The 14,388-nt window shown below is 42.0% G+C and overlaps 1 protein-coding gene across 1 annotated transcript in view; it reads left to right on the top strand.

Moving 5' to 3' along the window:
* DRC11 (dynein regulatory complex subunit 11) overlaps positions 1-14,388 on the top strand; it is a 247,671-nt gene that overhangs the window by 180,688 nt on the left and 52,595 nt on the right. Inside the window, exon 8 of the mRNA XM_073577592.1 lies at positions 6,454-6,588. Coding sequence (XP_073433693.1) covers positions 6,454-6,588 — 135 coding nt within the window. The remainder of the gene's footprint in view (positions 1-6,453; positions 6,589-14,388) is intronic.

Below are 14,388 nucleotides of genomic sequence, written 5' to 3'. Positions count from 1 at the left end.
ATGGGCATGGGACTATGGGATGGAGGATGTGTGATGGGTATATGGGCACTCGACTATGGGATGGAGGATATGTATGATGGGTATATGGGCATGGGCCTATGGGATGGTGGATATGTATGATGGGTATATGGGCACGGGACTATGGGATGGAGGATAATTATAATTTGTTATAACTAACCACAGTTAGTTACTATGACCGGGCAGCGCCAGGCTCTTCAGCTAGTATATATATATACAGTATATATATATATACTGTATATACATATACACACGCACATATATATCTTACATAGTCTCCTTTATTATGTATATGACCGTCCCTTATTACACAGTGTCCTTTCTTATTATGTACACCACCGTCCCTTACATACCAGATTATATAGCCCCCCTGTGTTTTATTACATACTTACATACTGTCCTCTCTTGTTAGATGTATAATGCAATGACGGCTGATGGAGCTTGGGAAAGCTTCTTTTCTAATTATGTTCTTCCTGCCACATCAGAAGTCATTTTATATCTAACAAGACAGGACCAAGAAAGGACTATGTAATAAAATAGAGCACTGTGAATAACAAAAATAACAAAATAACAAAAATACACTATGTAAGGGACAGCACTGTACATAGCAGCAGAGGAAGCTATATACAAAGGAATGGCACCATATATAACTAGAAAGGATGGTACATAATAAGGGATGGTGTCAGTGGCGTAGCGTGTGGGGGGCGGGAGGGGCGGTCCGCCCCAGGCGGCACATGTGTGGGGGCGGCGCAGCAGCAGCAATTTCACCCTGTAGGAGAAGCGCAGAGGCAGTGAGGCACAGTGCAGTGCAGCGGCGGGCAGGGAGCAATCACAGCAGCTCCGCTGCCTGCAAGCGGGAAAAGCAGGAGCGGAGCTGCAAGGACCCGTCCTGCTTCCTGCCCGCCGCCCGCGCTTCCTGTTTGACACAGAGGAGCGCCGCTGAATGACGTCATCATTCAGCGGCCGCTGCTGTGTGAGCGAGGAAGTGCGGGCGATTCTGCGGACAGGTGAGAGGAGAGAGGTGGTGTCTGTAGTCTGTGTGTATGTATGTCTGTGTGTGTATGTACATGTATGTGTGTATGTGTGTGTATGTCTGTGTGTATGTCTTTGTGTGTATCTGTGTGTGTGTAGGTTAGCCTGGCCCTGGAGGAGATGGGGACATGAGAAGACCATGATGGGGAGAGAAGGCTATAATGCCTGGGGTGATGGGAGAAGGCCATGATGGGGGTGATGCAGAGAAGGCAATGATGGGAGTGATGGAGTGATGGAGCAGGCAATGATGGGGATGATAGAGCAGACAATGATGGGAGTGATGGAGCAGGCAATGATGGGGGTGATGGGGAGAAGGCAGTGATGGGGTGAAGGAGAAGGCAATAATGGGAGTGATGGAGTGATGGAGCAGGCAATGATGGGGGTGATGGAGCAGACAATGATGGGAGTGATGGGGTGATGGAGCAGGCAATGATGGGAGTCATGGGGAGAAGGCAGTGATGGGGTGAAGGAGAAGGCAATGATGGGAGTGATGGGGAGAAGACAATGATGGGGTGATGGAGAAGGCAATGATGGGAGTGATGGGGAGAAGACAATGATGGGGTCAAGGAGAAGGCAATGATGGGAATGATGGAGCAGGCAATGATGGGGTGATGGAGAAGACAATGATGGGAGTGATGGGGTGATGGAGCAGGCAATGATGGGAGTGATGGGGAGAAGGCAGTGATGGGGTGAAGGAGAAGGCAATGATGGGGAGAAGGCAAGGGTGGGGGTGATGGGGAGAAGGCAATGATGGAGGTGATGGGGAGGGCAATGATGGGGTGGTGGGGGAAAAATAAATGATGGTGGGGGAGAATGCAGTGGTGGTGGTGGAAAGGGCAATAAATGGGGGTGGTGGAGGAGAAAGTAAAGAAAGTGGTGGGGGAGAATAAAATGATGGAGGTGGTGAAGAGGGCAATGATGGGGTGGGGGAGAGGACAATAATGGGATGTGAGGGGAGGAGGACAATGAGGGGTGTGGGGGATTGGGATGGGAGGAAGGGGGACTTATAACGGCCTTAGGAACAGGGGGAGGTGGAGGAAGACATTATCGTTTATTATGTCTAACACAGTCCCTTAGTGTATAGTGTACTCACTATGTCTAACACAGTCCCTTAGTATATAGTGTACTCACTAATTCTGTATAACACCATCCTTAGTTACATAGTTTCCTCTTTTATTATGTATAACACCATCCCTTATTACGTACCATCCTCTCTAGTTATATATGATGCCGTCCCTTATTATATAGCTTCCTCTGCTGTTATGTACAGTGCTGTCTCTTACATAGTGTATTCTTGTTAATTTTGTTATTTACAGCGCCCTCTTTTATTACATAGTCCCCTCTCTTTTTAGATATAAAATGACTGCTGATCGAGGAGCCGGTGACCAAACTTCCAGTCCATCAGCTCCTCCATTAGAAAGGAAGCTTTCCCATGCTCCATCAGCCATCATTGCATTATACAGCTAACAAGACAGGACGGTATGTAATAAAAAACAGGGCTCTATATAATCCAATATGTAAGGTCTGTCACATTATTAAAAATTATTATTAAAAAAGCCATTAGGTCTTCATCCAGCATCATCACGCTAATGCATACATATATAGAGAGAACTGCAAGAAGATGAAAGTCTAGATAGAAATAATAACAGTAGAGTTAGTAGCAGACTAAAAATTAGATCTTTGAGTGTAGTGTGGGCTCTTCGGATGCTTCCGGATTATCAACAACCAAAGGGGCGGCAAATTTTTCGACCACCCCGGGCGCCACAAACAGTAGCTACGCCACTGGATGGTGTTATACATAATAAAAGAGGAAGCTATGTAACTAAGAATGGTGTTATACATAATAAGTGAGTACACTGTATACTAATGGACTGTGTTATACACAATAAGTGAGTACACTATATACTAAGGGACTGTGCTATACATAATAAGGTTACATTCCTGTATTTGTGTGCATGGTTGATGTGCTGCCCACTTTTACAGATGCATTGAGCATGTCTTATTCTGATCCTCAAAATTGAATCAGAACATTCTCTGACCCTCATCAATCTCATTCTCAGATCTGCGATTTTTACGGATGTGTGAATGCACATATAAAACTCTACGAGTCCATGTGTCATCTGATAAAAAGTATCTGACAGCACACAGGCATATCACACAAATGTGAGAATGTAGAATAAGGGTTTTTTACAAAAAAACATTATGACTCCAAATCACACAGTGCAGATACACAATAATATTTACTTCCAGGCACTTACCTTGACTTCTCATCTGAATAGAGCCATTTTCTGCTGTTTCTTCTCCAATTGGTCAGACCTTTATGTCGACATCATCCAGTCTTCCTCATCTTGCCATGATGATCATCACAGCTCTAAAAATAGCAAGGTCTTCGCACTGTGCCCCTGACTACAGACACAGCCCTTGCAAAAATTAAGAGACCACCACATCAAAACCCTGTCATGGGCAGCCCATTCTCCAGACCTGATCCCCATTGAAAACCTCTGGAATGTATTCAAGAGGATGATGGATAGTCACAAGCCATCAAACAAAGAAAAACTGCTTAAATTTTTGTGCCAGAAGCAGTGTGAAAGACTGGTGGAAAGCATGCCAAGATACATGAAAGCTGCTTTTAAAAATCATAGTTATTCCACAAAATACTGATTTCTGAACTCTTCCTGAGTTAAAACATTAGTATTGTTGTTTCTAAATGATTATGAACTTGTTTTCTTTGCATTATTTGAGGTCTGAAAGCACTGCATTTTTTTGTTATTTTGACCTCATTTTCAGAAAGAAAATACAAAAATTATTGCTTGGAAATTCAGAGGCATGTTCTCAGTAGTTAATAGAATAAAAGAACAATTTACATTTTACTCAAAAATATACCTATAAAGAGAAAAATCAGGCAAACTGAACATTTGAAAGTGGTCTCTTAATTTTTGCCAGAGCTGTATGTACCCCACCATTACTATACTGTTAAGGTACTGTCACACTAAGCGATATCGCTAGCAATATCGCTATAACTTGTGACGTTATAGAGATATTGCTAGCGATATCGCTGTGTCTGATACTTACCTACAACCCGCTCCCCCGCTGGTTATCGCTGATCGCGCGAGAACGTCCTGGACTGTTTCTCGTCGTCAGCTTCCTGCTGGGCTTCCTGCTGTGACGACGAGCGACACGTGGACGCGGGCGGGAGGACGCAGGATCGCCTGGTGTGACAGGTAAGTAGCGACCCCCGTCCCCAGCGATGTCGCTGGTTGAGATCTGCCTGTGTGGCAGCTCACTAGCGACCACTTAGCGATGTACCAGCGATCCTGATCGCGTCATATCGCTGGTCGGGATCGCTGGTACATCGCTAAGTGTGACAGTACCTTTAGTCACGCACTAATCAATATGATGTGATAAGCAGCACTGTGTCCCCTGTTAACTATAATCCCTGCAGCCCAATAATATAAATTATTCAGCCTGTGACTCTCCCCAATTAACTGTAAATTTATATGCACACAAAAATATGCAAGGTCTTACACTACAAGCAAAGTGAATGAGATCCCTGAAATCTCAAGCACACGTTGATTAGTTTTTCCTTGCAGATTGGCAGATGATTAAAATCTGCATAATGTCAATTCTTGCAGCATATTTCTAATGAGTGGGGAAAATATTCAACAAAAGCATGTAAAAAAATGTGGCAAAAAATATTTTTTATGCAGTGTTCTTTCTGCCCTCACATCCGAATATGCAGGCAGAATTTTCTCCTGCAAATCCTGAATGTGTGCACATAACCTTAATCCCAGTCCTGTGTCCCCATCATTCAATATTAGTACTTAATAGCATCATAATGAATTTGGAGATGGGAGAAGACGTTATCAGGTACTTAATATCCTCCACCTCCTACCTTCATTACAAGTCCCTGACAGCATCTTCTCCCACCTTTCAAATAATTAGAAAGTGTCCTATCCACCATACTGCTTCCTCTCCCCAATACATTTTAAGACCCTGATAGTTCCGTAATGAATTGTGAGATGGGGAAGAAACTATCAGAGACTTAGCAGCCTCTCCACCACCCAATTCATTTTACATCCATATCTAATGTTCCCCTCCCCTGTTCATGAGTCCATTATAAGTCTCCCTTACTCCCATCCCAATCCCACACCCCCCTCATTGTCCTCTCCTTCACCCCCTCATTGTAATCTCACCCACCCCCTCATTGTCCTCTCCCCCACATCTGTCATTGTCCTCTTCCCCACCCCCTTATTGTTACTGTCCTCTCCCCATCTCCATCATTGTCCTCTCTCCCACCTCCATCACTGTCCTCTCCCCCACATCCATCATTGTCCTCTCCCCTACCTCCATGATTGTCCTCTCCTCCACCTCCATCATTTTTCTTTCTCCTGCATCCATAGTTGCCCTCTCTCCCCACAAAAATCATTAGCCTCTCCCCACCTCCATCCTTATCCACCCCCACCACCATCATTGAGATCCCTCTCCCCATCTCCATCTTTGTCCTCTTCTGCACCCCATCATTGTTCTCCCCACCTCCATCATTGTCTTCTCCCCCCCTCATCATTGTTCTCACCCACATCCATCATTGCCCTCTCCACACCCCTATCATTGTTCTCCTCCCCTACTCCTAATTGTCCTAGACCTCTCCCCAATGTATTGGTAAAAAAAAAATAGAACACCAATCACCTCTCTGTCTGTTCCCCTGCAGCATCGTCATTGCCAGCAACTCTCTCTCACAGTTGTACGCTGCATGCTGACATCATCCATCCACACGTGCCTGTGTCAGACAGAAAGCACCAGGCCAGAAGCAGAGAATGGAGTCCTGCAGCTCTGATGCCATTTTCTCCTGTAGGCAGCAGAGCTACAGATATCGCTTTCTGCCCGCTCCACATGAGGGCAATCTGGCCATGGACCCCACAGAGCTTTGGGCTCTGAGAAACAGACCAGATTGCCCTTATTAGCTTCCCTGCAATGACACCCCTCCACCTCCGGGCCCAGGTGCACCTGTATTGGCTGCACCAGCGGTATGTCCGCCACTGGGTGGGTCTTCTTCCAAGAATTGCTTGCTTCAGGTCCTTCCTCAACATTTCTATAGGATTTATAGTTTGAACTGACTGTTTTATTTGGTTCTCTTTATCTACTTTTAAGACTTATGTGAGAATCTGATTTCATTTTAGGTGAAAGCTATGCAGAAATATCAAACATTTTGAAGGGTTGAAAAACTTTTAAGCACAACCGTGCATCTCAGTGAATAATTTTATTAGCAATTCCTATGCCAGATGCTTTATGTCTAACTAGTAAATTGGACAAGCGCTGGCAAGAATAAATGCTGAGTGAATGTTGCAATCTAAAATAAAAACTGGTATTGTTTGGTCGGTCTCACAATATTTCCTTTTGTTTTAGGTTGCTGCAGAGTTAGCAGCTAAAGAAGAAGCCAAAGATAAAAAGAAGAAGGAAAAGGGAAAAAAGGAGAAGAAAAGGAAAGGGAAAAAAGAAAAAGATAAATCCAAAGGAAAAAAGGGCAAAGGCAAGCAGGAGGTAAAAAGTCATCCATGATGGTTTCATATGAAGAAATGGAAAATCTCATGAGACTGTTAAGTTTGTATCAAATTTTATGATCGCAACAGATATATAAACATACAGCATAAAGGGGCAGTAAACTGTATCAAATGCCCGCAAAACTACATCTAGTGACAACAGATGAATTTTACAAGCGCATACAATGATTACTACTATTACTGCTCATAAGCAGATAGAAATAGAGAGGTTTGAAGAATTTTTTAAAACAACACTAAATACTTTATAAAATTACTACATGGCTAAAATAAGAAATATTTCACTGGTGCGATTTCCACTTTACCATCATTCATCATTCAAATTACAATCAGAAAATGGAATGTATTACTCGCTCTTATAGTTGAAAGCACTCAAAAGTATAATCTTTTATTCTGATTTATTTAAAGTGACTGAACAAAAAGTAATTGATAAACTTTTTATATCCTAATAATAACAGAGTTTTTGGACAGTATGGCTATATATATATTGGGATGAAAAGCATCTGGCCTGAATTATATTTGTGAAACTGTTACTTTTTTTTTAGATCTCATGCATATGGCCATTAAACACTGAGCTGACTTTATGGTACTATACTGTACCTCTGCACGCTCCATATGACTCTTTTTGTGATGGAGTTATAGTGGTGTACATTTCATCAGGTACCATATTACTGAGATGTTCTTAGTAATGTGGTGCATATTCCATTGGATGCCACATTATGGAGATATTCTCTTTCTTATGGAGTTAGTTAAGTTCCAGTATGGCTGCACTGTGGCATAGAATGTGAAAGGATGTCAAATAATGCGGTACATGCTGTATGCACATGGCTCTGCGAGTACATAATACCAATTTTTTTTTCTACATGACAATTAGGCCAGTATAAATAGCTCACAGATGGGTTGGCTCACAGATTTCAAAAATCACAAGTCTGACTTGATATAAACTAATATGTTTCTAGTTATGATATTGCTGCATGTCGGGATTAAAAGCAGAAAAATGTAGGTAATCATGGGGCAGGAAAACTGTAGCTAACCATACAGTTGTGGCCAAAAGTATTGACACCCCTGCAATTCTGTCAGATAATACTCAGTTTCTTCCTGAAAATGATTGCAAACACAAATTCTTTGGTATTATTATCGTCATTTAATTTGTCTTAAATGAAAAAACGCAAAAAGAATTGTCCTAAAGCCAAATTGGATATAATTCCACACCAAACATAAAATAGAGGGTTGTCAAAAGTATTGGCACTGTTCTAAAAATCATGTGATGCTTCTCTAATTTGTGTAATTAACAGCACCTGTAACTTCCCTGTGGCACCTAACAGGTGTTGGCAATAACTAAATCACACTTGCAGCCAGTTGACATGGATTAAAGTTGACTCAACCTCTGTCCTCTGTCCTTGTGTGTACCACATTGAGCATGGAGAAAAGAAAGAAGACCAAAGAACTGTCTGAGGACTTGAGAAACCAAATTGTGAGGAAGCATGAGCAATCTCAAGGCTACAAGTCCATCTCCAAAGACCTGAATGTTCCTGTGTCTACCGTGCGCAGTGTCATCAAGAAGTTTAAAGCCCATGGCACTTTGGCTAACCTCCCTAGATGTGGACGGAAAAGAAAAATTGACAAGAGATTTCAACGCAAGATAGTACGGATGTTGGATAAGGAACCTCAACTAACATCCAAGCAAGTACAAGCTGCCCTGCAGTCCGAGGGTACAACAGTGTCAACCCATACTATCCGTCGGCGTCTGAATGAAAAGGGACTGTATGGTAGGAGACCCAGGAAGACCCCACTTCTTACCCCGAGACATAAAAGAGCCAGGCTGGAGTTTGCCAAAACTTACCTGAAAAAGCCTAAAACATTTTGGAAGAAGGTTCTCTGGTCAGATGAGACAAAAGTAGAGCTTTTTGGGCAAAGGCATCAACATAGAATTTACAGGAGAAAAAAAGAGGCATTCAAAGAAAAGAACACGGTCCCTACAGTCAAACATGGCGGAGGTTCCCTGATGTTTTGGGGTTGCTTTGCTGCCTCTGGCACTGGACTGCTTGACCGTGTGCATGGCATTTTGAAGTCTGAAGACTACCAACAAATTTTGCAGCATAATGTAGGGCCCAGTGTGAGAAAGCTGGGTCTCCCTCAGAGGTCATGGGTCTTCCAGCAGGACAATGATGCAAACACACTTCAAAAAGCACTAGAAAATGGTTTGAGAGAAAGCACTGGAGACTTCTAAGGTGGACAGCAATGAGTCCAGACCTGAATCCCATAGAACACCTGTGGAGAGATCTAAAAATGGCAGTTTGGAGAAGACACCCTTCAAATATCAGGGACCTGGAGCAGTTTGCCAAAGAAGAATGGTCTAAAATTCCAGCAGAGCATTGAAAGAAACTCATTGATGGTTACCGGAAGCGGTTGGTTGCAGTTATTTTGGCTAAAGGTTGTGCAACCAAGTATTAGGCTGAGGGTGCCAATACTTTTGTCTGGCCCATTTTTGGCGTTTTGTGTGAAATGATCAATGTTTTGCTTTTTGCTTCATTCTCTTTTGTGTTTTTTAATTTAAGACAAATTAAATGAAGATAATAATACCAAAGAATTTGTGTTTGCAATCATTTTCAGGAAGAAACTGAGTATTATCTGACAAAATGGCAGGGGTGTCAATACTTTTGGCCACAACTGTAAATGTGAATATAAGCAAGCATTGCATTCTAGCATTCTAATTAACCAAGCACAGAGAACACAGGTGTCCTTGTATGTCCAGTAATTTTATCCTATGTTCTTGCGCATGGTCCTAGGAAGCCAAAGTGAGAGCGCTGTGAACCATTAGGGTACCTCCAACTGTAGATCGCAGAGCCCATAACTAAACTATAGTACTGCCTAAATCAGACCTGGGCAAGGGGCGGCCCCCGGCCCGCCCACTGCCTGTGACCGGCCCGCGGAGGGGTCCGGGACTACTCCGGTTCCTGCTTTCCTCATGAATCATTCATGGGGAAAGCAGGAAGCAGAGGAGTCCCGGCAGACGCGGCGGTGAGTGTAGCGGACCCCGACCTCCTGTGAGCGGCGCAGAAACATTGCCTCCAGCACACCGCCCACACACCAGACCTGCGGCGCTGACTGGGCGAGGCTGGAGGGGGGAGTGGTCTGAGAGAGGGATGCGTAGATGCCGTTGGTGACGTCTGCTTGCAGCAGTATACATCACACCACGCCTCCAACTCTGTGCTAAAACGTGCGAGCGTGGAAGCGTGGTGTGATCTATACTGCTGCAAGCAGACCAGTGACACTGTGGTGCAACGTAAGGCTAGCATCAATTACTTTAGACTGGGTCTGGACTGGGTGTTTGGGTCTGGACTGGGTGTTTATGTCAGGCCAGGGTCTGGGACTCTGAGTAGAGTGGTCAGCGCCTAATAAAGCCCCTGTGAGCAGTACAGGAGTGGTACACAGATACCACTTGCTTCCTCCCCTGTCTCCTGCAGCAGCCACGTTCTCCTGAAACTTGGGCAGAGACTCCCATTGGAAGAATTAGGCAAGGTTCGCTGTTATAGCCCTTAAATATGTCAGCTAAAAAAAGAAAGAATGATGCAGAATGCAGAGTTTTTAACAAGGAATGGACTTCTAAATATTTATTTGCTGAAGCCAAAGGTAAAGCTGTGTGCTTAGTTTGTGGAGAGCACATAGCTGTGTTTAAAGATTACAATTTGAGTCGCCATTACGAGACTAAACATGCGGAGACATACAAGAACTTGACAGAGGCAGATGTAATTAGGTCCTCCATATTTTCATTGTATTGTAAATCTTTGCATTGTTTAACATACTGTTTGCTTATGAAAAGATAGCATATGTATACTATATATTATATACATATATAGTATTGGGTACAACTGAGTTAATTAGATTAGTGCGGCCCTCTGACACCATCCCAATTTCTAATGAGGGCCCATGGCAAAATTAATTGCCCACCCCTGTCCTAAATAAACAGTTTTCACTATGGATTAGAACCTACAGTATTAAGACCTTCATCTATAGAGATGTGATTTCCCTATATTGCACCATCAAAGGCTAATAAGTCTGAAACAGCTATATGCAAGTTAAAATAAATAATTATGCGATGATAAGCACATTTTGTAATTTATGTAGTTAAAGAAAAAATAATACTAATTGCAAAATTTATACTTTTTTTATTTTAAAAATTCCTACATTCACACATAAATGTTATTTTATCGCATTATTATTAGTAGAATATTCTCAAGTTGTTTCCATTTATATGAATTGCTGGCTTTGTCAGGTATCGCTATGGAACTGCTTGTGTGTTATGCAACCCGAGTGCATGGTGCCAGGGCTGGACTGGCTATCTGGCAATTCTGACAAATGCCAGGTGGGCTGGTTCGGTTGTGGACCGCATTGTCTGCTATGCTGTTAACAGTATCAGCATCCTCAGGGTGCAGTTGAAACGGAGCATCAGGGGGGAGTAAAAACATGGGCCTATGTACTTTGAAATGCCAGGGCTGAATTTCTCTCCCAGTCCAACTCTGCATGGTGCTATGGGTGTGCCAAAAAGGTATATTCTACCTTAGCCGGGAAATTTAGATGTAGGACTAGAGGTGCAAACTGAATTTTTGCCTGTGTGATGGAAAGCCAAGCTACTACTTTTGCCTACGGTGAATTCATGAAACCGTTTGAAGTAAAACTGAATTACTGGCACATTATGAATAATTTCCCCCTGGTTTTAAATTCTAGGAGCAGGAGATGTATGTACTCCATAAACCAAATTTAGAGAGGTCAATTAATATCCCCATTTCCCAGTGTAATTTTGATCTAGCCTTTTCACAATGGCAGGCTTAAATATGAATGGATTAGGTGGTCCATATACAACTTCCTTTGTTTCACCTAGAAGGATTCAGTGACGGCAAACATTTTAGAAACAGTGCCATGGGGGATAACTTCGTTACATTATACTATCAAAATATATTAACCAAGTAACAAAAGTCTAATCTAGTCCACATGTTATGTGTCAAAAACATCATATATTTCCATTAAAGCCTTAATTCATGTGGCATTAGTGTTTAATGTCAGGCTAACGAAAGCCATGTTTTAGAGCTGGAGCTTTATCCTGCAAAACCGAGGTATGCTTTCATATTAGTGCGAAATGCAAAATAAGTCATAATATTCATCATCAGAAGTTCAACATAATAATATCTTTTGGTTTTAACTTGCTTTAGCAGTTTTAAAAAAGAAAAAAAATGACAGCCACATTGCTTAATTTGGCAATTTCAAGATATAATATATGGTCCAAACTAAACTTTTCAGCACTCCTCTAGTTTTTTGTCTTCACTGTAGGGTTTATTTGGTACCTATTTATCAGTAGACATTGGTTCGGATTGAGCTCAAGCAATGTCCAATCCTTTTGTTTTTAGGAGAGATAATCTGCTGTCAGAGGTGGCTTTCATCTCTCTCCCTATTGAAAACACTTGAGTGCTCGGAGAGTGATGAGATAGCTATGGGACAACAGCTATCTCATGTACATGGTCAGATTCGAGTTCACCATACACATTAGGACAAAGTAGGATGGATCAGAGCTAGCTGACTTTCTGAAACCTAACATGATGCCTCTATCGGAGTAGAATCCTGAAAAAAAGCCTAAAAGGCTTTTAGTCTAGAAGAGGTTAGGTTTAAAAGTTAGGTTTAGAGTCCTAACCAAGGGATACATCTTGTTGCTGACTATTTTGCTCACACAAACTGGCAAATTGTGCGCAAAGTACCTTCATTTTTAATACGTTTTAAAAAGATTGTGACAAGAACTATTCATAGTTATCTGCTCTTGAGTTTCCCCAAAAATTAGTTACCACTAATGCAGCTGCTACCCATTCAGCATTTTCTCTGCCCTGCAACAAACAGAGAAATTCCTCAACTTGAAGAAGCTTACAAATCTGAGGTCCAATAAAGACGGTTTTCTTTTTCTTTGCTTCACTCAACCCTGAAAATTTATCAGTGAGATACTTGAATGTTTTGCATTTATGTCCATTGCCTTTACAAAGTTCTTCATTATGCCCAACTTGATATGCAGTGGTGGTAATAAAATCTTATGTGCTGGATGAAGGACATTTTCAATCCCTGGCTGAAGTGAATTTTGGAGAGACCAGTCTCTTTTATAGTAGTGATATTCTCTTGCACGACTATCCCACTCCCACAGAAAGTAGCAGTACTTTATGCCTCCACTCTAGAGACCAAGCAAGAGGGCAACAACTTTGAAGTCACCACAGAGAGGCCACAAGTGTTGGTCACAGTTAAGGCACTTCACGAGCTGTTTCATATTGTCACAGATTTCTTTCATGTGGACTCCATAACCAACTGGAATTGAAGGTAGTGCATTGCCATTTTCCAGCAACACGACTTTTAGGCTTATTTTGGACGAATCGATGAAGAGCATCTATTCCTCTGAATTGTGACTTATCTTCAGAGTTTACGGTTCATGATGTTGCATGCCACAAGATCATCCTCCATGAAGAATTATTGGATAAGATCTTTATCACTGTTGTGGAACAAAGAAATCTAAACATCGCCCGCTAGGAGATTCAACTGCTGTAGCGTGAAACCTAAGAGCTCAGCCTTACTCTTGGGCAGATCCAAATTTCTAACAAGATTGTTCAGCTCACTTTGTGCTATAAGTCGTGGTTCAGTTGCTGAAAGAAAGTCTGGGTCATGAGAGGAAGATGCTTCATGACACCAAGCACCCTCTTCTTCCTCATTTGACTCGACTTTAAATGTTTCTGATGCTTTTGGAACCAACAGTTCTTCTGTATGTGGTACCAGCCGTATTGCGGAGGGAATGTTTCAATACTGTAAAGCCCACTTTTTCTTCTTTGAAACTCCTTTCCTAATGGGAGGCACCATGCAGAAATAACAATTTGTAGTTTGAACTGTTGGCTTTCTCCAGATCATTGGGACTGCAAAAGGCATAAATTGCCTCTTCCCATGCAACCACTGGGTAAGATGTGATGCACATCTATTGCAGCATATGTGTGGAGCTCAACTCTTGTCCTGATATCCTATTCTGTAGCCAAAATACAGCTTGAAGGCTTTCCTTATCATGGTAGTCAAATCTCACCTTTGTGATGCAAAAGTAACTTCTCTGCATATGTAGCAAAAACGATCGGCTTTTTTATTGCAAGAACAAGGCATATCTGAAAAAACATATAGAAACATGTCAGTATGCTAGGAAACTAAGCTAAGAAATCCTAAAGCTGTAGGTGATGCAACTGTAATTAGTATTACGTCGGATGAATTGGCGTTTTTTGATTGGTCACCCTAAGATGATAGCATGCTGAAGGTTCAACAGATTAAATACAGTCATGGCCGAAAGTGTTGGCACCTTTGAAATTATCCCACAAAGTGAAGTATTTCTCCCACAAAATTATTGCAATTACACATATTTTGTTATGTACATGTTTATTTCCTTTGTGTGTGTTGGAACAACATAAAAAAACAGGAAAAAAAGGCAAATTAGACATAATGTCACACAAAACCGCAAAAATTGGCCAGACAAAATTGTTGTCACATTTCCAAATTTGTGGCTAAAGAACTTTCTTTCAAGCATGTGATGCTTGCTCAAACTCACCTGTGGCAAGTAACAGGTGTGGGCAATATGAAAATCACACCTGAAATCAAATAAAAAGGGGAGAAGTTGACTTAATCTTTTGGATTGTGTGGAGAACAGAAAGAGAAAAAAACTGTCGGAGGACATCAAAATCAAAATTGTTGAAAAATATCAACCATCTCATGGTTACAAATCCAT

This window comes from Dendrobates tinctorius, unplaced genomic scaffold, assembly GCF_039654945.1.
Source record: "Dendrobates tinctorius isolate UK_male_01 unplaced genomic scaffold, ASM3965494v1 ptg000056l, whole genome shotgun sequence".
NCBI lineage: Eukaryota > Metazoa > Chordata > Amphibia > Anura > Dendrobatidae > Dendrobates > Dendrobates tinctorius.
Note: the sequence above shows the minus strand (reverse complement) of the source record. Positions and strands in the feature narration are given on the sequence as shown.